The sequence below is a fragment of the Vidua chalybeata genome, chromosome 13 (genome assembly GCF_026979565.1).
Source record: "Vidua chalybeata isolate OUT-0048 chromosome 13, bVidCha1 merged haplotype, whole genome shotgun sequence".
Taxonomy (NCBI): Eukaryota; Metazoa; Chordata; class Aves; order Passeriformes; family Viduidae; genus Vidua; species Vidua chalybeata.
The window spans coordinates 1702200-1727988 of record NC_071542.1 but is presented as its reverse complement, the minus strand read 5'-3'; the positions used below and the strand labels follow the sequence as shown (position 1 = coordinate 1727988).

The 25789-nt window shown below is 54.1% G+C and overlaps 1 protein-coding gene across 5 annotated transcripts; it reads left to right on the top strand.

Annotated features, from left to right (window-relative positions):
- Positions 1-31: 31 nt before the first annotated feature.
- On the top strand, positions 32-23726 carry C13H15orf39 (chromosome 13 C15orf39 homolog). 5 transcript variants are annotated; one of them, XM_053954376.1, is made up of 6 exons: positions 32-141; positions 936-5914; positions 8084-8194; positions 19321-22356; positions 22732-22765; positions 22971-23726. In XM_053954376.1, exons 4-6 carry the CDS (start codon positions 19368-19370, stop codon positions 23116-23118), a joined length of 3171 nt encoding a protein of 1056 aa, XP_053810351.1. In that variant the 5' UTR covers positions 32-141; positions 936-5914; positions 8084-8194; positions 19321-19367; the 3' UTR covers positions 23119-23726. The 5 variants fall into 5 exon arrangements, with proteins under 5 accessions (XP_053810351.1, XP_053810349.1, XP_053810350.1 ...); XM_053954374.1 differs by having other exon boundaries at positions 936-6781; XM_053954375.1 differs by having other exon boundaries at positions 936-6781; positions 8081-8194.
- Positions 23727-25789: the final 2063 nt, after the last annotated feature.

Here is a 25789-nt window from a genome sequence, read left to right as displayed (position 1 = left end):
GGCTTGCCCTTCCTGGCTGGAAGAGTAAAATTCCCTAAAACAGCTCACAAATACAGGCCAAAACAGTAGTTTCAGGAAAAAAAGAGGAAGGCTGGAGGTGCCATTGCAGAGGAGGCGAGAGGCCAGGCTCAGCAGTCTGAGGTATGTGATGTCCATGTGCTGCTTCTGTCCCAGCCGAGGGGATTTTCCAGTGACCTGGATGTGAGCAGGGCACGCTCCATCCCTCCCACCAGTCCTGGCTCGGGGGAACTGGGTTAGATGAGCATCCCTGAGCCTGGAGGAGGGGGAACCACACTGGGATGGAGGCTCCCAGGTCCCAGGGATGCAGCACCCCAGCCTCAGCTCCCTGGTTTGCATGTTGAAATCGGGGTTTTCCCATAACAGGAAGATTGTGGTGTTGCCTCTGCTTCCTTGGAGGAGCAGCATGTGGGCTGTGAATCATGCCTTGGGTAGCAGAAAGGAGATCTTCAGGGCTTGCTCCCTGCTCCTCTAAACATCCATCCATCCATCCATCCATCCATCCATCCATCCATCCATCCATCCATCCATCCATCCATCCATCCATCCACCCCTCCATCCCATCCTAAGCCATCCCACCAAACCCAGGTGCTCCCTGTCATCCCAAGCTCTCTGCCACTGCTGCTTTCCTCCCTGAGGGTGGGATCAGAGGGATTTGGGGCTGTGGATGTTGGTGCACATCGTTTATCCTGGTTTATCTGCTGTGTTTGGGATCTATTTGTACTTTCTCATGGTACTTCTGAGGAGCAGAAACCAGACAGCTGTTGGGCTGCAAAAGCTTCAGTGGGCTGGCATGGACAATCTCTTTAGAGAAACATTTTTAAGCAGGGAAAAAAAAAAGGGGACTTATTTATTTATTTGTAATAGCTTTCTTTTTGTTTTTTTTTGTTTTGTTTTGTTTTGTTTTAACTATTTAGCTGGTTCTTCAAGGCATTCCAGCCCCAGCAGCATCCCATGGTGAGAAGTTCCCTGGATGAACACACAGCCTTAGCTCACCTCTGCCAGGGCAGGGACCTGGCACTGGAGCATCACCAGTAATTTTCCACCCATCTCCACGGTGTGGAAATACACCCAGGCATGGAAAAAGCCTAGAAGGGAATAAAGAAGACACTTGGCCAGTAGAGCTTGGCCGGCTCCCAGCTCAAGGAACGGCTTCAGGTTCATCCCCAGCTCTGCAGTGCTTGGCAGGCTCGGCTGTCTGAGCTCCTACGAATGGGACAGGCCAGCAGCATTCCTGCCAAAACCCCGGGTGCTCCCGCTCCAAGAGCTCCCTGCGCCCACGGGTTACCTGCAAGACAAAAAGGGGGGAAAGTGGCCCTTTTGTGGGGTTTGGTTGGGATTTTTTCCTTCTTCTCACCGCAGAGAAAAGGAGAAGGAAATACTTGGCACGGAGGGCGGAGCGAGGGGGAAGTTGGGGACAGCGGGGATGTGGCGGTGGGAGGCGAGCGGGCCCTTTATGAAACTCTAATTACTCCAGCCAAAACCCACAATAGCCCGATGAGTGAAAAGAGGTTTTTACGAGGGCAATAAGATGTCCCAGCCTGCCGGGGCGGTGATTGCCAGCCCGTGGCCTCGGGCTCTCCGAGGAGCCGCTGGTGCTCCTGCTGCAATTCGACTCCAGCTCGGCAAGAGGGTCCGGCCGTTTCCCAACCTCGCGGTGCTAATCCCTCTTACCTCAGTGGTGCAGCAATAACCCCCGGAGCCAGCACCACCTCCCACTGCCGGCGGCTGCACAGCACACGATGTTCCCAGACAGGGCTCCTCACACCCCGCGCAGCCCCGGCAAACAAGGGCGGCTTCCCAAATCCCACGAGCATCCTTCTCCCAGCAGCTTTCCTTGGAAAACACCCTTCAAGAGTCACTGTCCCCAGCTCACTTCCTTGAAAACTCAGGTTGCTGTGAAAACGGTGGTGAAACAGGCTGGGAAGGGGGCACCAAGGGCAGACTTGACCGAGGTCTGTGATATCCTGATGAGTCCAGAGAAGATAAGCGATGAGAGGGTGATGACTCACTGCCTCTTGTGCAAAACCCAGGGCCAGCCAATGCATCCAGTATGTCCAAAGGAGATGTTTCTCCACAGGATTTCTCCTGACAGGCGAGGATGAGGACAGCTTCAAAAGGCAATTCCTGGAAGAGGAAGCCACCCAGGACACCAAGACCATCGTCAGCTCACTCTGCTGGGTGTAGAAGCTCACTGAGGTCTGATGTTTTCCTGGGATCCTCTGCTTCAGCCAATGGTTGTGGAGGAAGAAAACTCATCAATGAGGTGCTGCTCCCACGTCCAAGGCACAGGGTAGCAGTCAATTCCTGGGGACAGGCTGGCCAAGAGTTGGCCAAGCTGCAGAGTCACGACTGGCAGGCCTGAGCAGGAGGGGGTTATTTGGTGGTCATGAAGGAAACAAGGTGTCCCCTTTCCCAAGGTGGCTGAAGGGAGCTGAAGAGACCAGGATTTAGCCCCTAGGAAGAATGAGTCAGTCACAGGGGTGACCACAAGGATCTGTTATCACAAGGATCTGTTATCGGTGGAAAATCTTCTCATGAGGGCATCAAAGCAGCTCCTTGTGTGCCAAAAGGAAGGGGGAAGGGGAGGAAAAGAGGACAAAGATCCTCTGTGCCAGGCAAGGAGAGTTCTGTGTCCCCCAGCCCCTCTGGGATGGTGCAGGAGGGGGTTCAAAGCCCTGTGTCCTTCCATTTGAGAGCTTCTTCAGCCCATCCTGGCAGCCCTGGGGCTGGTGGGGCTGGGAGGGGAAGGTCTCACTCTGACAGCACCACGGAGCCAGAGCTGGGCCCAGCGTGTATTACTCACCTTGAAACTATGTGAGTAAACAGAGAAGGCTCTTCTTCCTGGTCCCACCTCAGCAACTAGGCTGCAGACTGGAGCAGATACCTGAATCCACCCTGGCAGATCATGGCAATGGCTCTGCTCTCTCCTCTGCTGAGTCCTCGGGCCAAGCCACCCAGGAGAGGAGGACAGTGAAGCTCCAGTTGGCCTCCTGGGCCATCCCCTCCTACGTGGAGCTTCTTGAGGATGTCCCACCAGGAGGAAAACACCCCTTTCCCATCACTTCTGGTGGTTTTATATGGGAATAAATCACACAGGACTCCATTTTCTTCATGGTGGAAAAAGCCCATTCTTTATTCACATAACTCCTTTTTATACAATTTTACAGACCTTGTGTGTGACTCCATTTAGTAGTACCTTTCTTGTCAATTATTGGTTAGTAACAAGTTGTTATTCTGTATTGATTAGTCACTGAGACCCTCAGGGTGTACGTGCAGGAAAAGTTGTTTGTGAGAGATAGTTTTCATTTTTCTACCTCATGGTGTAAAAACAGTTTATACAGGTGCCAGTTGTTTTTCACCCAGGAGTAGATTGTTATGCTAACAAACTGCTCACAACAGGATTGCTTTCACATGGGAACTTGCAAAGTGCTAGCTTGCCTTAGAAGAAATGACAGGCTAGCCAGAGCAGGCCTGATTTTACAAAGCCTTTCTTTATGATTTTTCTACCTTACTGCAAAATTTTCATAACCTGTGTCACCATTTTTTGTTGCTGAGCAGCAGCAGCCCTCGTGGCTCGGTGTGACATGGGAGAAGTGGAGCCAACTGGGAAGAACCCAGTTGAAAGACTCAGCACCAGCTGGGAGGAAGAAGAGGTGATCCCACAGGAAAGGGACCACCCTGCTGGCACAGCAAAAGCCTCTGAGCTCCAGGGATTTGGTGGCCAGCACTGCAGCCATGAGCCCCATTGGATCCTGATACCTTCCACCTTGGTCCTTGGGGTTCCCTGAGAGGCTTGGCTCTTCTCTGCGGAGAACCTTCATCCGTCTTGGTGTCCTCTTCCCCACCAGTGCCTAGAGGAAGAGACGAGACCACCCTGGACCATTCTAGAGGGAAGAGAGCAGCCTCCAGAGCAGGACTGCAGCCAGCTCAGGGTCAGGGAGCCTTGCAGAAGATTGAAGCATTTCCAGGATTGACAGTGGTTTCTGCAGGCAAGAGAGGGAATAAAATGGTCAAATTCCTCACGATTCCATGCCTGTCCTCCCACACAGAGTAAAGGAATGCGGGAGATACCGCAGCAATGCTGTGCAAACACCCTGGAGAGGTGAACCTCCTCCTGACCCCAGCTAGGAGAGAACAAAAACTGTTTTAAAGATTTTTGGAGCATCTTGATGCATCTGTGGGAGGCTTGTGGGCACTGGATGTGTGGGAAGCAGCTGATGGGTCAATAGCTTGAAAGAACACTGAACACATGGACATCAGAGATAACTGGTGGAGACAGAGTCCAGAGATGTTACAGAGACCTGTAGCTATTCCCACACTGGGAATCATGTAGAAATAAATTAATTAACCATTCCAGAGCTTTAGGTACAGGCAGCAGCATCTGTGCTGGCACAGACACAGGGATTCTCTTTGGGAATGAGGCCATGGATGGGAGGAGAAGGGGAAGAAGGTCAGTGTGCTGCTGAGGTTCAAACTGGGTGACCTCAACCAGAGCAGAAAAAAAGAGAGGGGAAAAAAAAAAAAAAGAGGTTAAGAAACGGCAGCTTCCTCAGGCTGATCCCTTGCAAGGCTTACTCAGAGTTACATCATGGTGCTTATTAGGGTGCAGATCCCTGAGAGCCACGGCTCCAGAGCCTCTGGAAGGATCCCTGGGGATGTGGGACTCCCTGGCCAGCAGCCAGGGCAGTAGGGATGGCACCCCAATCCCAGCTGTGCCACTGAGGCCAGCTTCCCAAACACGGGCACTGCTGATGTCCCCGCAGAGGGACTCAGCTTCGTTTCAGAGCCCAGGGAGGCGAGGGGTGTTTGGGCACGGGGCTGCCTCCTGTCTGTGCCCATCCCGGTGTTCCTGTGGCTGGGACTGCACAGCTGCTGCTGGCCAGAGCTGAGGGCAGCTCGCCAGCTTCCCTGAGTCGGCTGTCACCACACCCAAGGCTTTTCCAAGACCACAGGGCTATTCCTCACCACACAGCACTGAGCAAGGTGGTTTCCCTGCACTGGCTGCTCTCTTCCTCTGAACCAGGAATGCTGGGGTGTCCCTGGAGGTGCCCAGGGAACAAACCCAGGTAGGGGGCTGCTTCCCAGTGGAAGGGCAGGATGCAGAGGTGGGGCTCACAGGGGAATCCCAGCACAGGAATCTCTGCTCTTGGGTGTGAGATTCTTGCTGAAGGTCTTCTCTCATGCCGCAGGGTGCTCGTGAGAAACTGTGCAGTGGGACTGGCCTGGATGTTCCGTGGGTATCCATCCTTGGGTTTGGGGGTGTTTCCTTCCTGCAGGCAGGGAGCAGGTGAGCCACCCCAGCACCAGCATCCTGCCTGCTGAGAGAGCAGGGAGCATGTCAGGAGCATCCCCAGCGCTGCCACCGTGCCAGGACTTCCCACAGAGGAGCATCCAAACGTGCCAAGCGTAGCAAGTCCGGCCGGGAACTCAGCGCTGGAGCCGTGGGCTCCAGGCCCATGTCCTGATGCACGAGTGGCTTTCCTCAGCTCTGGATGGCTTCCATCAGCCTGCAGGCTGCTCCAAGCGCCTTCTCCCTCCCTGCATCCTCCTCCAGGGTTTTGCAGGATTTCACCTCCCATACTGGGAAACAAAAGCAAAAAGAAACACCACGGCTTTTTTATTATGAAGTGCAGGAACGGCGTGTGAATGCCCGGGCAGTAATTCAAGTGGGAACATGGAGCTGGAAAGCTTTCAGCTCCCAAACTCGACCCGAGCCTCAGCACTTGGCTTTGTGCTGCTCATTCATCCACAGGGTTATTTTTGGATTCCTCCTCCTGGGAGAACAGGATTCGTTTTGTTTTCAGTGTTCCTTGGAGAGCAGCTTGCTGAAGGAATGACTTAGCAGAGAAAAACCCTCTTGGCTGGTGGGGTCCGCTCGATTCCATGATTCTAGGTGGGAATGTGATGATCTTTCATGTCCCTTGGGGATTCATTCCCACTCTGCTCTTGCTGGGGCTTGGATATCTCATTACCTATGGATAATTAGCTAGAGATAATGAGCTACCTGCATCTCTGGGTTGTTGGGCCTTGTCTTTATTGCTTTCCTGGGGCAGCAAGCAGACTAGGTTGGGATTTTTTTAATTTACCAATAACTGTAGGCTCTGGCAGGATCCAAATAAAAATTTTGAAGGAGATAAAACTGTTGGATGAGCAACCAGACTTGCCCATACCATATTTTCTTAGAATCATAGAATGGTTTGGGTTGTAAGTGACTTCAAAAATCATTCAGTTCCAGACCTAATTTTCTCCTTGTTCAACCTAAAAAGGGGATCTTAGAAGGAGATCCAGAGCAAAGGGGGGGTCGGAGAAGCTGTAAAGACCCACCCCAAGAAACTCTCAGAGCGTGGGATCTGATTTCCCAGACAGGGAGAGGTGTGGGAGTGGGTATTTCAGAGGATGTTTGGATCTCCTTCTCTCACTGCCAGCAGCCAGTTGGAGGCTTAGAAGGAGCTGGCAGCTTCCAAGGCTTCAACTCCTTCTTGGCTCCAGAAGAAATGAGTGGGATGAGGAAACCTGGATCCCTCTCTTTACAATGTGTACTTTAAATTTAACCACAATGGCAGCTGTTGGGAGCCCTCCCTATAACCGTCCCTAATCTTCCCTGCACCACTCCATCCCTTCATCCCTGTTTTCCTCTGTCCCTCCCCTCCAGCCAGGCTGTGCACGGGGAAATTGGGACTGTCTGTACAGCTCTCTTATTCCAATTAGCTCGCTAATTAGAGCCTCATCAGGGTGCTGCTGCGCCAAGGATGTCTCCAAGGTGAGAGCTGCTAACGAGGCCGGGAAGTCCCTGGCAGGAGCCCTGGGGATGGTGGGGTGGGATAAAGCTCCCTCTTGTCCTCTTGGACAGAGCAACAGATGCTGGTGTCCCAAATTCCTTGCAGTGGGATGGAATTCGGGGATTTTTTGGGGGGACCGAGGGGATTTGCCTTCACTCCGTTCACGGGACATGTTTCATCTGTAGAGGAGGACCCCATCCACCTCCCACTCCCCTCCAAATGGCTCCTGAGCCAAAGAAACCATCTCTGTTTTGGCTCTGTTGGATAATTTGGGGGATTGCCAGATGATTTGAGGCATGGAGAGGGGTTCTCTGGTCCCTAGGAGCAAACCCAAGGTCATTTTGGAGGGCTGCTGTGTTTAAAACCAGGGAAGCTGCGGGTTTGTGGCAGGAGGTGACCTTTAAATCACATCTCTCCCTGTCAGTTGAGTAGGGATCAGTTGAGTAGCTCATTTCTCCTGAACCTAAAGCATGACTTTATGGGGAAGCAAATCAAAGAGAAGAGGGGGAAAAAAGAGGGAAAAGGAATGAAGGTAGATGTTCCTGGACAGATCTGCCACAGGAAGAGGCGATAGGCCTGTGAGCTGGGGACCACCCACCTTTCTCCATCACTCGAACCTCTGGCCAGCATCACTCTGGGGTCTGCCCTCCTAGAGGGGGCTAAATCCTTCGGGGGGGGGCTTAATTAGCACCAGGACAAACTGGGGAGCAAAAGCTGAGACAAGAACTGACCCTTTTTGGGGTATGGGAGAAGTGGTGTGGCTGGGGAGCAGCAATGACCTCCGAGTGCTGCCTGGATGCCCATAATCCCACCCGGAGCCCCCACATCCCTGTGTCTGCCAGGGTGAACCCCAGGATGGGTGTCCCACAGGGACATGGAATTTGGGGACCCTGCAGGCAGTGACAATGTGAAGCCACCAGGTTTCCTGAGCACTTAGGGGGAGCCACAGCCCAGCAAACAACAGATTGAACGGAGATGCTGAGGCTGAGAAGCCTCAAAAAGAGAATTGAAAACCACATGGCTAAAATTTGACTGAATCAGTCAAATCCTCACCTCCCTGGGCTCACAGCAAGCCCTGTGGGGATTCTGGGGCTGCTCCCATCACTGGGTACAAAGCAGAGAGGATGCTGATGGCTGGAGGGGCAAAAAGGGTGGCAATGGCCATGCCCTGAGTGGGAATCACCACCCACCTTTCCCCCAAAGACACACTCCCAAGTCTTTAAAAATTAATATAAAAATAAACCAATTAAAGTTAAATAATGAGGATTTTTTTTTTAAAGCAGGTTTGATGCCTCAGCAGGGAGCTGCTCAGACCATTGGACTCACTAAGGCAGAGATGAACCACACAGGAAGCGGAGAGAAGGAAATTCACAGGAAAAAGAACAAAATAGCAGGTATTTGCTGAGACAGCAGGTAGAAACTCCCCTCTCGGTGCCAGAGAAATGTAAGAGTGAGAAAATGTTGTAGAAATTTAGCTTTCAGAGTCCAGCTGGATGCCTGGCAGCAGGGATGTGGCCAAACCAGGATGAGGAAAGGTGGTTCTTGAGTAAAGTTATGCAAATGTATGAGCCAAGTCAAGCTTAAAGGGATTATCTGCCATTTCGAGGGAATTGTGATTCTGTTCAGTCAGGTAAAAATTAACACTGATAGCTTTAATGCCCATAACTCTAAATAACAACCTGTATTATCCACCCATTTGCTTGTTTTAATATATATTAACTATTCTGTGTTGCACACTAATATATAACATCTCATAATTGAATGTAATAACTATTCTGTAATTGCATTACCATTTGACCAGAGAGAATATTAATGGCAACACCTGATCGATGAGCTCCAGACAAAGCAGTGGTGTGTGAACTTTGGAGCCAAGGGACTGGGAATTCCGCACCAGCTCCTCCCAGATCCTTGTTTTCTTTGCTGCTGCCACGAAACTGCTATAAATTAAAACTATTAGTGGAAAATAATGCTTGTGAGGCCAAGGAAAGGAGAATTTAAACCCCCCTTTCTCGGCCTTTGTTCAATGAAGTAATAAAAAAGGGAAATTACTTCTTTTTCACTTAGAAAACCTTATTTCTCACTGCCTGAGGGAGCTGAGCCACTGCTTCACTCCACGGCCTTGGGCAACGCACTTAATCTCCCAGGATCTGTGTCACTCGGTTAATCATATTTACGTGCCTTTTATGAGGGTTAATGATTAGTCTGGGAATGTTTGCATGGAGTTTTCCAGACGCGACTCCTTAGGTAAACGCTCCGTGTTAATGCTTGGGGCTGGCAGGGGTTAAATGCAGGAGGAGGGGCTCTGCTTTGGGGCGGGGAGTGACTCTGAGAGGGCTCAGAAGCCATCCCCAGCCCACCCCAGGCTGCCGGCGGATCCCTGGCTCTGCAGACGAGATGGGAAAGGGATTTTTTGTGGACACAGGGAGTTGTGTCCGGCCAGAGCCGGACCTCCGGCCACATCCCTGTGGGTTCAGCCTGGGGAAGGCCCCTCTGTGCTCTGTGACGGGGGAGCTCCTGTTTCACAGGAATCCCCACAATGCATGGGCTGCAATGGGGGATCCTCTTCATGGGGGCTGCCAGTGTCACCGAAATTAGGAAATAAAACTCCTTAACACCGCTGGAGTTCTAAGAAGCAGACGTTATTGTCCTGCCGGATAGAGGGCGGGTGACTGCGCCTAAGGTGCACTCATGGCTCGAGATGATACACGCGTTTATTAAGCGGCGCCAATTCATCAGGAAATGTTACATAGGAAGGTCTTCGCTGTCAGGGTGAGCTGTGCACGTGTTTTTGAACAACTTGTTACTCAGGCGGCCGTGGAGCCCCTGAACTGGATTGGGCGGCATGGAGTTGTTACCGAGCCCTCGGTGATCTACAGCCACATCATGTTCCGTGAACCGTGACCTCACCGTCAACACCTGCACCGGGGGGTCCCCTCGATGGGGGTCCTCTCCTATGGGGGTGCCTGTAACTGGGGGCACCTCCCTAATGGGCACTGCCTGTAAGCGGGGTGTCCTTCAGAGTGTCCCTCCCTAATGGCGACTGCTTGTAAGGAGAGTGCCCTTAATGTAGCTCCTCCCTAATGGGGTCGCCCCTAAATGGGAGGGCAGTTCCTAATGGGGCCTGAAATGGTGGCCCCTTCCCTGGGGGCTCCACAAAATGGGGGACCCTTTAATGAGGCGCAATACAATGAGGGCTGCTCTTAATAACTGTCCCCCCACACGGTGGGCTCCCCATGCGGCCCCTCCTCTATAACGGGGGGCTCGCTGCAACGGGGACCCCTCTCTACAGCGGCTCCCCGGCTGTGGGTGTCCCCTATAAATCGGGGGATGTCCCCGCTCCGAGCGCAGGGACAGAGCCCCGACCAGCTCAGCGCACGTGTGGCTGGGCTGTCCTCTGCTGTCCCGTCCCGTCCCCTCCCCTCCTCCGGCCGGCCCACACGCACACCCAGCCCTCCTCCTTCTCCACCTCCTCCTCCTCCTCCTCCCACTTCCTCCGCACAACGCGGGCTGCCGGCCGAGGAGGGGCAGCGCCCCCCCCGTTCCCCCCGTCCGCGCCGAGCCCCCACCCGAGCCCGTAGCGATGCGCCGGGGGAGGCTCCGCGCCGCAGCCGCAGCCGCAGGTGAGTGCGGGCCCGGAGGGATGCGCGTCCCGCAGGAGCCGCGCTGGAGCGGAGGGATGCGGGGGCAGCGGGGCGGGGGGACCCCCGGCCAGCGCCGCGCTTGCCTTGGGCTCCTTCGGCGGGTGAAACCCTCGAGCAGGGGGAGATCCCTGCACGCCTTCCTCGGGATCGTCTGCTTCTCCTTGGGCCCTGCAAGGAAAAACGGGTTACAGGCTCCGGATCCCGGGATTTTACCCATTTATGGATACTTTGGATCATGCGGCTGATTCGCAGCGTGAGTGCGCTCAAGCTCCTGCGAGAGGTTTATTTTGGGGGTGGCCGGAGTGTTGCCCACACTGATGCGGTGGCCGTGGCTGTGCGGAGGGGACAGAAGGACGGCCACGGCCACTTACCCTGCCACATCCATACCTCGTGTCCTGGCAAGGGCCTGCGAGCACCGAGGGGGTCCCAGCCGTGACCGTGGCCAGCCTTGGATGTGGGTGACAGCGATGGGCCGGAATGGGATCGATGCGTTCTGGAGGGGTTTTAATCCCCCGAGTAGAAGGGGATGCAGTCACTGAGCCCTTCTGGTGACTGCTCATTGCTCCGTGAAGTTTTGGGGTTTTTTACATAAAAGTGAATATTCCTTGGCGGGAGTGGGGGGGGGGGGTGTGTTCAGCTTTAATCGCAGACAAGCCGTGGCTTGGTGCATGCATTCCAGAGGGATACTGCCTTAAAAAGCAGCTGGCTTGGTCCACGGGAAGGCTCCGGCTGGGCTTTTGCCCGCCTGGGAGAAGCTGGGGAGCTGCAAACTTTGTGGAAAAGGGACAAGAAGTGGAATGGGGGAGCTGGGACGGCGGACGCCTCCTGTTTGTTCCCCCAGATGACCGAAGTTGGGGGGGGCGATGCCGGTGAGCTCATCCGAACCCGCCGGACATGGGAATGGTGACCTCCTCGGCAGGATCCCAAAGTGCCCGAGGTTGTGAAACCAGGATTGCAGGCGGCCGGGGCAATCCGCCTCCTTCCCGCTGGAGTCCGGGGAGACCCCGGGAACCCCCCCCGTGCCGCAGCACCTCGTGGGGGGGCGGGCTGGAGTTGCTGGGTGCCAGCGGGTTTAGGAGATTTTCTTGCTCGGCTGCTGCGGGTTGGCCGGGAGTTGGCGGCTGGTTTTGGCATCACGTGGCGATGGAGGAGGCGGGAGACTGCGGTGAGAGGCTCCCGCTCCGGGCATCGCATCCCGGGGAGGAAATTCCGGGGAGCCTGCGTGCCCCGCTGATAACATGCACGGGCGCATTGTCGGCAGCTGTCGGGGCAAAAAGAGACGTCTGAGTTCTTGTTCCCAAGGGCCTTGGCAGGCCGAGGAGGAGCGGGAGCCCTCCCGTGTCCTTTGGACACCCAAAACGCGGCAGCGAAGGCTCCCGCGGGAGCTTATCAGGGAGGTTTCGCTGCTGGTGGCACGCGTTCCCTCTGCGCTTGGTTTTACTTTTACTCCCTCCCGGCCAAACGGCCCCGTGTGGGAAAAGCCCTGAGAAGAGGGAAGGGGGAAAAGAAGGAAAAGAATATTAAAGAAGAGGAATAACGGGTTGTGTTTATTCCACCCGCTGCTTTTCCCAGCTGTAGGGTTTTGGAATTACTGGCTGCATGTGTTGGGGTTCTTGCAAGCATCCTCCAGTACTGATTCCCACGTGTCCCTCTCCTCCCCTGCTGGCTGGGATATTCCCAGAGGGAAAAGGCTGATGGTGACAGCAAAAGCAGAGCAGTTTTCCTGGCGTGGCGCAGGTGTGGGGGTGGCACTGGTTGGGCAAAGTCCCTGTGGATTTCATGGAGAGAGGGAGCTCCTCTCCCGAATTTGGTTCATGAGCTCAGCCCTATCAGACAATCTCTGTGCCCGGCTCCGGGCCTGCAGTGGGATCACTCGTCCTGCTCTGCAGCCCTCCAGCCAGACTTTAACTCGGAGCCGGGTGAAACAGGGCGACTGCATCGTGCCCGATCCCGTGGTGACGGCGGGGCCGGTATCACAATACCCCCACGGTGGGGAGCTGCAGATCCCCGGGGCTTCAGGGAAAGGGAAGAAGCAGCGGGGAAACTTCGGGACTCACAAGCTCCTGGATTTCTGTCCCAGCTTGTCCAGCCCTAACATTGGCACAGCCGGGAAGGGATCCCATGCCTGCATCGCCCTCGCACTCAGCATCTCCCAGGGGGATTGATTTAAACACCACCTTCCCTAGAGATCCCTTCTGGAAGGAAAAGAACCCAGCCTGGGCTTTTCTTCAAGGGCTTCCATTAGAAGGGAGCTGTTTTCCCTGGATCTAAGTGCTGGCAAATTTAATTGGTACTGCTTGTCTTGGGAATGACCCCGGGGACTTATCCTCAGGATAAAACTGTTGGAAATAATGTGGGGGAGCTGCTTCCAAGGCTGCAAGCAGGGAAGGAAGCACCGCGGCTCCCGTGGGGGTTTCCAGGGGATTCCAGGGAAGCAGTGTCCTTCCTGGGAAGTGATGAATTGTTGAAGCTTGCATGAGAAACCCACCGAGAAGGCTCAGTGAGGAGTGCAGCTTCAGTTGTGCTGTTTTGGGGTGGGCTGGGGAGCTCTGGTCCCCTCCCAGCAAATCTGCAGCAGCACCAGAGGCTCGCTCCCTTATCTCCCCCACAAGTCTCCCCCCATATCTGCTCTGTTTCCCCTGCTGTTGATGTGGCTTTTATCTTATCTCCACGTGCTCTTCCTCCATTTCCTCCTTGGCTTCTCTGCTAACACTGCCCCAAAAGGAAAAAAAAAAACCCACCCAAATTGGAAAGATCCTACTGCAGGGAGTCCATGCCTGGGCTTGGGGTTGCTGGGCCGTGCTGGGTGACAGGAGGTGACATTTGGCCGCGCTGGGAGGGTGTTGAGTGATGCTGAGGTTTGTCCGGGGGTGCTGAGTGATGCTCAGATGATGCTGGGGGATCCTGGTTGATGGTCCAGTGCTGCTCTTGGGGCTCAGGTGGTGGTCAGGTGTCTCAGTGGGATGCTCAGGAGACGCTGGGTGGTGCCAGGTGATGCTCAGAGAGCACTTGGGGTTCTTGGGATGCAGGGCTGTGCTGGGCCAGGCTGCCAGCTCCACCTGCTGGCACCCACCGCCTGTCACTGCGGGCCAGCCCCCACCCCACAGCAGCCCCGAATCCCCTAAGGGAGAGGCTGAGCTGCTGCCTGGGGGTAAAAACCTCACATTACTTTACGAGGTGAAGCCAGGGATGGGAATTTTGGGCACTCTGTGTCTGCTGGCTCCTCACCTGAGCTGACCCAGCTTTGCTCCCTGCTGCCTGCAACAGAGGCTCTTGGAGCTTTGGAACCAAAGCAGCCAGAGCTTTCCAGGACTTTTCCAGGGAGAGGGATGGAGAAATGCCCTGCCAGCCTCGCAGGACTCCCCCCACTGGCAGGGAGGGTCGGATCCTGCGGAAGGGGGAGATCCCTGCACAATGAAAGTCCTCACGACTGGCCACGCTGTAGAAAGCGTACAGAAGATTGTGCATCTCCAAATAATGCACACACAGTTATTGGACCTGCAGTGACATTCCCCTGTGGAAATGGACTCGGATGTGCAGCGATTCCCTGTCTTGATCCAAGGCCTGCCTGATGCACTAAAAGTTTGTGCTAAGACTATCAGATATAATTATATTTATAGTTGTTTTATTAGTGTTTTCATCAGAAGTAACTTGTTTAGAGACCAAATATTAGTCAAACAGCTTTTACACATAGTTACTTTCACTTTTGCTAAGTTTGTCTTTTTACTTGGAAAAAAAATGATGTAGGAAAAGCTTTTTATGTTACAGGAGTAAAACCATGTTTCAACCAAACCTAGCCTGGGAGTTAGTGCAAGGATTTATGCATATTTGGAACAAAAAAGAGATGCACTAACCTTCCATGTTCTGCCTCTGAAGGCTTGAAATTTATGATGATGAGGCTACATTTTTCAGAGATATTAACAGGAGAACTGAGGAATCTCGACAAAGTAATAGAAAAAAAGGTCACATGACCTTCTGTCCCATTATTTTGAAATCACCGCCGTGGGAGATTTGGAATGAGCAGCAGCAGAAGAGAACTGATGGAATGTTTGAGCTGGGGTGGTGCAAGAGGCTGGAATGTTAATGGTTAATGCCTCAAACAATGGAGCATTTGCAGTAACTGCCCAAGTGCACAGGGCACACCCCCATCCGGGGCTGCAGTTACCTGTTGGACAAGATAAGGGCAGAGGCTGATAAGAGACAAATCCTGCCAAGTGCGATGGTGCTTTTTGGTGCTGCCAATGTCCCTACACTTGTGGCTCGCTGTTAAAACTGCTCTTCCCGGGACATTCACGCTTAGCCTGCAGATATTCATCCCCTCTGATGGGCCATAATTGGCCTCTCAAGTGCACCTACACTTAAAAGGTGTCACAGACAAACAAATACACTGAGGTGTCCCGTGACCCACAGCATTACATCACCCAGAGTGAAACTCCCTGCCCCAGGAGAGGTACCTGATCGTTCCCACTGAGCCTGAGCATTATATTAACCCATGGAACTTTGTGTTTCCTGCGCTTCCCTCACCCCAGATAGATCATCACAGTGGAATTGCAACCTCCCAGTCTTGTTGGAAGATCCATGGGTGGTGGGATCTTTCTGCTCTTACCCTTTCCTTCCCTTTCTTTTCCTTAGGCATTTTTGAAGTGTTATTTTTATGCTTTTATATTGCTGTATTACAGTAGACAATAACCAAAACAGCTCAACTGCAACCAAATTGTTCTAAAATAAACCCCATTTATATATATAGCTGTCTGCGTCCATAACGGCCTAGACTAGATTCCCCAACGGCCTAGACTGGTTGAGTTATAATTAGGGTTATCTATAACTGTGAGACCTCTGGGCCAGCTGTTAGCCACCACAGCTCCCCCTTTGTTTTTAAATACGAGGCAATGTTTGTCGTCTTCTGCAGGACAAACACTGCACGATGTCCAAAATAATTGACACAAATAATAAGCCTAGGTTGGATGAGGCTCTGCATCCAGCTCAACAAGTCTAGCCTTACCAGTTGTTGTCTATTCCACATACCTTCAAAAAGGATTTTTCAAGCATATCTGAGATCCATCAAGCACGGCTTCTCAGGGTGGTATGCTGCACGCTATTCACATTCATAACCCAATTACACAAACGAAGAAAATTGCATTTAACTTGCTTACAACCTGTTAAACTTTAAAAACTATCATGCCTCTGCTTTTGGTCTGTCCCCAGTGGCTTAGACTTAAAGGGACAGTTCGCCTTTACATGACCTCGTTGCCCACAGCCATAACACCGGTGTGTTGACAGCAGCTGCAAAATAATCTGTCTTCGGTTGCAATGCAGGATGTAACCAGAAGCATGTATTCCATTACCATCTGTTAAAACCTGGTGGAGCAGTGTTCTTTATCTCTTCCATGACCCATCCTCCCTCCGGGGAGATACCTTCTGTTAATGGGCCATTGAGTGTCACTGTGTGACTGATAAAATTACATCAGCCCATTGTGAGAGGCTCTGCCCAGGGGAAGGAGCCAAGCATTCCTACCTGGATATGATCTGACATTTGGAACACCACAGCAGCCCTTTCCATGGGATTCCCAGAGGAAGACCACACCCTTCTACTTTACCACTGGACCTTCAGAGGAAAACTACGCCCTTCTACAGGATCACTGCTCCAACAGAACCACATCTGTCACTCCAGGAAGACTGCAGCCACCACTTAGGCGGAATGCTACCAACACCCCGACTCACAGGGTGTCTGGTCAAATTCTGACTCTGTCAGTGTTGTTTTTTTTGTTTTTTTTTTTTTTTACTACTGATTTTACTTTAATTTTCCTATTAAATTGTAGGGTTGTTTTTTTTTTTTTTTAATTTATGCATACCAGTAAAGAACTGTTATTCCTATTCTCATATCTTTACCTGAGAGCCCCTTAAATTCTAAACTGTAACAATTTGGAGGGAGGGTGTTTACATTTTCCATTTCAAGCGAGGCTCCTGCCTCCATTAGCAGACACCTGTTTTTCAAACCAAGACAGAATCAGCTAACAAAGCAGTACTATCTGATTCAGTCCCAACTTTAGCGCATGCTTAAATTCATTTATTTAAGGATGGATTTTCTCTTGGTAGCAAATCTATAGCCCTTTTGCAGTCCTCATTTGCACTATCCCATGCCAATTTTCAGTTAATTGTTTTCTTGCATCATTATTCGTTATTTGCTTTTCCATGGCATCTGTAAGAGACAGTCCAAAGATCCCTCATCTGCCTCACGAGCACCATCAAGAATGGAGATTGAAGCCCCACCCAGGGACCAAGACCCTTAAAATTCTAACAAAGGGGCACTGGCCTGACTGAAGCGGGATGTCTGCCAAGTGTTACCTGCAGATGTGTTTGCTGGACCAAGACTGGTTTCCCATGGGAACCAGTCCTGAAACAATGGGTCCTGCTCACTGCTGGGACTGGTTTGTCCTGTTCGGAACTGGACTGTCTGTACTTGTTCTCAATGGACTTATTCTCCACTGTCCTGTACCTGTTCCCTTGACGTAGTGTCCTGTTCCCCTGCCCCAGAAGAAGACTATAAAAGACCCCTGAGTTAACCAAAGACTTTGAGGTTCTCTCCAATGTGACAAGACAGATCTATTGGCTGGCTGGACCACGAGGATTTTGTGTCTCTGTTGGTAGCTATTACCCCCCCTGCCTCTTTTTCTCTCTCTCTCTATCCTTTATCTCCTTTCTAATCCTTCTATCACATTTGCTCTGGGCACTCAATAAAAGGTGCATTTGTTTTGAGTAATACTGAAATCTCTTGCTGTGTGTCTTTTGCACTCTGAGATCGGTAAAATGAACCATCACGACCCCTGCTTGTACTAGCAGATCGTGACAGCATTTTGTGTCCTCTCTATGAATTGCATGTATGGTTCCTTGGAGCCCTACTTGATCATGCTATACCTCTGGGTTGGTGTTGCCATGTCTGCAACCTTCAGCAGGGCTTGTATCCCCAAGTGTTTTGCCTGTACTAATATTCAAGGATGTAGGCATGCCTGTAACCGAGGATTGTGAACAGCGGGCAGTCCCATAAGCTGAGAAACCCCAGCCCCAAAGCGTGGATCTTGCTGCGGTACCTCTAAATTGTGCTGCCCTTGATCCTCTGCATATCGCTGCCAGGTGAACTCGAACATCATATATTGAACTGAGGTACAAAGCAGCTTTGCTGTCTGTTTAATATCAGAAGGTGTCATCTCATCAGCAGTAAGAAACACTAACATCCTTGCTACTGCCAGAGACCATAGTGCATGTTTGGCAGCTGGCTGGTGGAGTTCAGAGAGGACCTGCCATTTAGGGAAACATACTTGTCAGGTGTGGCCCAGTCACATCTCAGCACCGGGAAAGCTCCAATGGTCCCGCCCATAGGCTGTGAGCCACCCGATGGCAGTGGGGGCATGGGCACAGAGATCTTCTCCACACCTTTGAGATCCCCATCTGCAACGGCAATCAGCTTTACCTGCCTCCAGAAGCTGACCAGATCGTAGGTAGAGATGGTGATGACCGATACCGGCAGTGTGGCAGAAGCATTCTGTCGCGGGTTGGCAACAGTGATTGCTTGGGTTCCCTCCGTTAGCATGTTATGAGCTTAATAATGAAAAGCTTCCCTTGGACTTCTCGAGCCCTGGCTGTGTATGTGGCAGGGTACCACGTCCCGTGGTCCCGGGCACCGGCAACTTCCCACCAGTGCTTCCAGCACTGGGTGCCACTTGACTTCTGGGTTCTTTTCGTTGGTGTGCGTGCCAAGCAGTGGCTGGGCTGCCCACTCAGCCACAGGCAGGGCTGTGCCGAGTGCGTTAAGGGCGATACAGAGCACAGCGATGGCTCCAGTGGCCACGACGCGGGCGGGCTTGGGTGCTGCGCTAACGCGTCTGTTGCCGGTGGCAGAGGAGGTGTGGTGGCGTGGCAGGACGGTGCCACAGGGACAGGGGGCTCTGGTGACGGCCACTCCCCTGTTGGTTTCTTGCCCGTCCTCTCTGCCTGCACTCCTGAAGTGGCATTCACTCCTCCCCCAGATCCCCCTGCTTTCCGTCCTTGCAGGAGGTTCCGGCGGGTGGTGCCCACTGCGCCTCAGCTTGGCTTTTATCTGTTTCAAACTGTGCAATACCAAACGCCAGGTTGTTTAAATGTTTTGTCACCTAGTGAGGCTGAGTCAAATATCAGATCACCAGCCCACTCCCGTGTTTGTACATTAAAAGCAGCTTCCGTGGTTGTGTCCAGTCCGTGGCTCTTACACCATGACAGCAAGGCTTGTAGAGACTGTTCATCATATTTTATCCCCATTTGCAGAAAAACAGCGTCCATACCTGTACAACAGCCTTTTCCTCCAGCAAGACTTGAGTCCCCGTGTTCCTAGCACACACTTTTTCTATTTACAATGGTCTGCTCTCTCTGCAACTCTACTCACTGCTGGCAGCTCGCCTGCTGCCTCCGCTGGGCTCAGTCTCCCGGCTCTCTGCGCAGCAGGCTGCCACCAATCACGCCGGGTATCACCACCTCTTGCAGTCAAGATGAACACATGATATGACACTCAAGGTTCATGTGGCAACAGCAAATTTTTGTTGCACGTAGTTCCCTTTATATAGTTTCAGAAAGCCTGCATAGTTGGTCCTGATTGACTGAATTTAGTTACCACCTATCTTACTGGCCAATAGCTGACTGCATCCCTAATGGCATAGACTGGTTCTCCAACAGCCTGGACTGGTCAAGTTATAATTAGGGTTATCTATAACTATGAGGCCTCCAGGCCAACTGATAGCCACCACACCTTCACCTTGTGGGGTGGCTTGTAACCCTCTGTCACCCTGTACCACCACAGGCTGCTGGCTGTGGGGACTTGCCTTGCTCATGGTTTATTCTCTCTTTTCCAGGAAGGCCAGCTCACCTCTCCTGTGGGGACACCGGCACCAGTGTATAAATGGCCTCAAAACGGTACTCACAGTCTGCAGACCCTGTGATTTTCAAGAAACTACCTCGTCTGGAGCCTGCCACTGGCTTCCTGCCCAGGAAAATCCCAGGCACATCCAGCCCTGTGCCCCACCCTGGCTCTGAAAACCATTTCAACTACAAGGGCTCCTACTTTGCCTGCCCGCTGCAGAGCCCCAAGGGCCCCGAGCAGCCCCCAGCTGGCTGGAGCCCTGCGCCCGCCTACCTGCACTACAGCCCCGGTGCCCTGAGCCAGCCCGTGCCAGCTGAGGGGCCACTGCTGAGCTTCCTGCTGTACCCACCAGAGAGCCTTGACACCAGGCTGCAGCCCCCGGACAGCCAGAAGAGCAAGGACAGCCTGAGCCAGGAGCAGCTGATGGCCAGGAAGAAGCTGGACAGTCCCAGGTGTCCCTTGCCAGTGAAGAAGCCAGTGGTGGTGAAGAAGGCAGTTCCTCTAGCAGTCCCCAAGCCAGTGTACGGTGCCCCGGCCTCCTTCTTGGCTCCCGGGATGGCTCTGCTACTCGGAAAACAAGCAGAGAGCCTGCAGCAGCGACCAGGGGAGGCAAATTGGGCCCTGCCCCCTGCCACCCACCCTCTGCACCCCAGCGAGCCCCACAAGAGCGGTCCCTGTGCTGACCACAGCCTCCTGCTGCTGCCCTCCAGCCTGGCCCTGCCTTCCAGGGAGCAGCTGAGCTCCTCCACTGCCTTACCCCAGTACTGCATCACCTTTGATAAGTATGGGCCACCGCCCAGCACCCCGTTCCTGGAAGCAAGTTGTCCCTCTGCCCAGAGCCAGAAGAAGGTGCTGGAGGTCCCCAGCCTCAGCCTGGACCCCTGGCCCAAGCTCCAGCTGCCTGACACCAGCCCAGTGATCCAGGAGAGGTCGGCGATGTGCTGCCCACCCCCCCCATACCCGCTGTCACCCCACAGAGCTACCCCCCTCTACCAGCCCCCAGCTCCCACTGCGGGGGAGCCCAGTGCCCTGCCCAGCTTTGGCTACGTGGGAAGCAGGGAGCCCTTTCCCGGCACCCACCTCAAGCCCCAAGATCCCAGCAGTTACTTTCCCAGCCCCTTGGAGCCCTACGTGCTGAGGACAGCAGGTTCAAGGCTGAGGGATGCCGAGCCACCCAGGGATGCCGAGCTGCCCAGGAACACCGGGTACCCAGGGTTTGCCGTCACCCCGGGCGATGCATCCGCGTTCCACGCCTCCTTTCCCGGCACGGAGCCGGGGTGTGAGCAGCACAGCGCAGACAGTCCACAGTGGCGAGCAGCACCGAGGCACAGCAGCGCTTTCCAGCCTGTCTGCACCCCAGAGAAGCTTTCCGGGGGCTCCGGTGGGCTCGCTGAGGCATTTCCCGAGAGAGGAGGGAGCTGGGAGAAGCCCAGGCAGAGGGAGGAGGATCACCTGAACCCAGGGAGGAGGAACAGCAGCCTGGCCCCTCAGGACACCCCCCACGGGGGACCAAGGGAAGGAAATGCCTGCAAGGTCAAGGATCCAGCCAAGGAGCTCGTCCGCCCTTCTCTGTCCCTGACCCCCGTCAAAGGGCTGGAAGACCTGAGGGACACCAAGGCTTTGTCATCCTCCCCACCGATGCCTGTGATCCACAATGTCTTCAGCCTGGCACCTTACCAGGAGTATCTGGAGAAGGCCAAGGTCACAGACCCCATTCTTTTCTGCAGGAAGCATCTGTGGGAGGACTCCTCACCCCAAAACACGGGTGGCAGCCAGGAGCCTGCTGCCCTCAGAGACGTCTCAGTGGTGTCCAGCCGGAGGTCAGGCAGTGATGCAGTGCAGAGCCAAGGGGAAAGCTCTTACAGGAGCATCCCTAAAAAGCCAAAGCCTGTGGCCCAAGAGCTGGTGTCTCAGGAGGGCAGCCCTGACAGGGTGGGCACTGAGGAGCCATCCCCTAAGGAAGTGGTGCTGGACCTCAGCTTCAAGAAGAGACTGGTAGAAGCTGGGGACACCGAGAGACCCACTGGCTGTGCAGAGGGAACACTGGAGCAAGAGTATAAGGAGGAGAAAGAGGCTGCAGGAGAGAAGGTGGGGTCGGGAGAGGGTGCACAGCCCCGGGTGCCTGAGGCGGACTCTGGGGACAAGAGCAGCTTCCAGAGCTCAGCCAACTTCATGTTCCAAAAATACAAGTTGGTGCTCTCCCTCCCACCCAGCACTGAGCCCACCCAGCAGAATGGCAGCTCTCAAGCCCCCCAGCCCAGCCCCCCCAGCAGCACCCCCACTCCAGCCCACCCAACCTCCTCTCCATCCAGCACCCCCCTGTTCCCACAGCCTGGCCCCCAGATCAGCATCATCCTAGCCCCAAACCCTCCCCAGATCCTGGTTCCCAGCACCCCCTCCACTCCAGAGGAGGAGAAGGTGTTGGTGGTCAAGAAGGTTGGTGTTGTCCCCTCACAGACCCCCTCGGGGCGGTACTTCACCTCCCTGCACACCTTGCTCTGTGACACGATTTCAGGCTCAGTGTCCCGCTCCTCCCCGGAGCTCCTGCAGCAGTGGCTGAAGAAGGCTGAGCAGGCAGAAGAGCTGGGAGAGATGCCCAAATCCCTGCCCAGCCCCAAAAATGACTCCAAGGCTCCCAATCCTCAGAAGCCCAGCAACGGCAAGGAGATCTGGCTGGCTTTCCAGGACGTGGCCAAGCTCCTCACCGACCTGCTCTCCCAGCTGAAGACCTTCATGTCCGCGTGCCCTTTCCCCCACGTCGTCCGGGCAGGAGCCATCTTCATCCCCATCCACGTGGTGAAGGAGAAGCTCTTCCCAAAGCTGCCTGGGAGCTTCGTGGACCAAGTGCTGCAGAAGCACAAGGTGGAGCTGCGTCCCACCACCCTGTCGGAGGAGAGGCACCTGAGGGACCTGGAGCTGAAGAGCTGCACCTCCCGCATGCTGAAGCTCCTGGCGATCAAGTGGCTTCCCGAAATCTATCCTGACCTGCTCAACCTCCACTGGCACAACTCCATCCGGCAGCAGCTCGGTAGGTAGCCCAGCATCTCCTGGGGATGGGTCCCTGGGGCTCTCCCAGGGATGTTCCAGCTGCACTTGCCCATCCAGGTGCTGCTGTTGCTGGGGAGCATCCAAAGGTGCCTCAGCATCCCTGTCCTACCGAGGGTTCTGCCCAGCTTTTCCTCTGTGGGTTGTGGAGGGGGAAAGTTTGAGCTGGAAGGGAAAAAATTCATCCTGAGGGTATTGAGGAGGTTTCAGACAGTTCCAGACCACCTCTGCCCATCCAAGGGCGCGGTGTCAGACCTGCCACCCATGGCTGTCCCATCCAGCTGGTGACTTCACTGCTGTGTCCAGATTACCTTTTGTTGCTGCTCAAGGCCGTTTACAGCAACTTTATTTCTTCCAGGTTCAAGCTCAGAGACTGACCAGCAGCCTTCCAAGTAGGTAACTCCTCTTCCACGTTGGTTTATAGGAATTGATGGGATTTGTTTGTCATTTTGTGGAGGTGTATGTGTGTGGATTTCATGTGATGATGAGAAGCTGGAGCTGGCCGGGGAGGTTCTGCTTCCTGGGCCGGGCTGGAGCGGGGAATATTCGGGATGTGGACATCTGCCCTCCCTAACCACTCCTTCCTCTCTGACGTAGCCCTGGCGTGGAGGCACTGAATGCTGATGGCAAAGCGACAGCCATGGACAAATCAAGGGAAAGGAGGCACCAAGGAATGTGCCAAGGGCAACAGCCGAACGGTGACGGGAATGGGAAGGTCCTGAGTCCCCAGAGCCATGGATGCTGAGACCACCAGCAGCCCTGCAGGCAGGTGCTCAGCTCCCACCTGCATCAGGATCCTCCAGGATGCTGATACCTTGCCAGGGACCCTCTGGGGCTGCTGCTCAGGGTGAAGAACAGCTCAATGGTGCTCCAGGGACACACACAGGGATGCTGCTGGCGGGTTATCTGGGCCTGGGCATGGGCTCGAGCCCCTCACGGCAGCTGGAGCTGCTTTTCTTTGAGTGGATCATCTTCCAGTGCATCTCCTGCCTCCATCCGTGATTGCCCTGGTGAGCTGAGAGGGAATGGCTGGAGTTCCAGTGGAGCTGGAGCAAGAGGAGCATGGAAATGGGACCAGCACCGTCCCCAGCCTTGGAAAAAGGGACTGCAGGGATGACATCCCACATCCTCCTCTCTCCTCTGAATCCCCACTCCCGCTTTATCCACGCCATTCCCAACAACCATCCCCTTCCTCTGGGATTTTTACCTTTAAAGTGCCACAAAGACCTGGCACAGCAGCAAGGGCAAGCTAATCGTGACTTCCATAGTCTCAAACTAAGGGTTTTTTTTGTCGTAAATGAAGACATTTTACAAATGTTCTGGATTTACCTTTATAAGGAGCTGCTGCCTTCAGGTCATGTGTTTTGGGTTGTTTTTTTCTTTAAATACAGTAAGTTATACGTGTCTTTTTATTTAAACTAAAAGGCTGCCAGAGAGATTTAAAGATTCTTAAAGAAAAGAAAACCAAATCGCTTTGCATCCCAGATCCTGTCCCAAAGGAGAACATGGGAGATGCACATTTAGGGACCACCTTGGTGCCAGACCTTGGAAGGAGGGATCCTTTCATCCCACAGGGTTACGGGCATGCCAGGAGGGATGTGGGCATCCCAGGACTAATGGACAGCCCCTCACCCTGGGGGGCTGCAGCAGGGTACACAGCAGAGGCCTTAAAAACTCATTGCTCAGGTGTTCTTCAAGCTGCTGCAGGGCACGAGGAACAAAACAAGGGTTACTCAAGTTTTATTTCACTACAGGGGATATTTATTTTAAACTAAGAAGATGGGGTGGGGGTGGGGGGGTGGGTGGAAATGACCCTACCCAAACTGTACATATTTTAGCCAAAAGGTGTGTGTCCTACTGGGGTATTTCTGTGGGTGCCTTCCTGTTTTTCCATGGGGATGGGGTGGCTGTGGATGGGACAGGTAAGGGGGATGCTGCTGTTCTCCTCACTCACCCCCACCACTCCATGCCTGTGCACAGTGATTCAGAAAGCAGTGTTTGTTAATAATGTTTGTTTTGTACATATATAAGGTTCCAGGAAAGAGAGTTCTTTCCCTTTATTTAATTTTTTTTGTAAGAATATGAAGAGTTGCCTCACCTGGTTTAAGAGTTTGGCTTGTTCCCAGACATGCCCTGCTTCTGTTTCTGCTTCCCAGTGTGGGCACACCAGGACCTCCCTGGGGCTGGATGGTCCCCAAATCCCCCACCAGATGCACTTGCCCTCTTCTCCCTGCAACAAGCCACGAGTGCTGTGCCCAGCCCCTCTGTCCCATCACTGTAGGCTGGATCCAGTGTCCAGGATGCCACCACAGGAGCACATCCCAGGCTCCACAAACCCTCCGGGTGACAGCCTGGGATGAGGGTGCTGGTGGATGTCTGGGCATCAGAAACTGGGCAGGAGAGTCTGGGATGCTCAGGGATGCAGCCTGGGCTGACTCAGTGGGGCCCCCTGAGACCCTCCCTCTTGTGAGCCTCCGTCAGGCACAGAGCCGGCCTGATCCCAAAAGCCAAGTGCTGCAAGCCACGCTTGTCAGCCCCATTTAGGGGAGCCCAGCAGGTGGGCGCTGCCACAACCTCACAAACAGGGAGTTTTGGGGAACATCAGCAGGGTTTGGGGATCATCCTGCCCAGAGGGACAGGCCCACCCCCTCCTTCTGCTGCTGAGTGCTCCATGGGGAGCAGAGGGAAGCTGAGACCTCTCCAGCTGCACCTGGGAGAGTGCAGATGAGTTTGTGTGTTAATTGGGAACAGCTGGAATGCAGCCACATCCTCCCCCTGGGAAACCAGATAAAAGCCAGCGTTTGGCTGGGCCTGAGTGCTCTCTTCTCCGGGGGTGGTGCTGCCAGGTGAGGGGTGCTGGTGGTCCTGGCCCTCCTTGGGGAGGTTTCTGGAGGCAAGGTGGGTGTTTGGGGCAGGGACTGTCTGAGCCAGGGCTGGTTATGACCCTGTGCTGCACTGGGAGCTTCCCAGGAGATGCTGAGGCTCAGCACAGGCTTTCCTGAGCTGGGAGGCTGCTGGGGAGAAGGGAGGGGGTTTTAATAAGGAGCTCTGGGGATGGGAAGCTTGGGAATGGGCCAGGCCCTGGGATGTGGGGGCTGCAGAGACCCACCCTCACTCTCCTGCTGTCCCTTTCCACAGCTGAGCTCTCGCCGTGGCCCCTCCCAAGATGAGCCGAGGGGCTGGACCACCGAGCCCCCCGGACGCTGCTGCTGCTGCCCTGCAGGCAGGAACGATGCTCTGTGCTGGGAGGGAAGGGGCTGTGGGCACAGCCCCGTGTCCTGCTGCCCGCGTGGCTGTCCCTGCCAGCAGGCTGTGCTGCAGAGCCTTCCTGCTGCTGGCCGTGTGTGTGGGTGCCACCGCTGTCCCCTGCGGCCTGGGCGCTTTGGCTGCTGTCACCTGGGGTCCCCCAAGCTCCT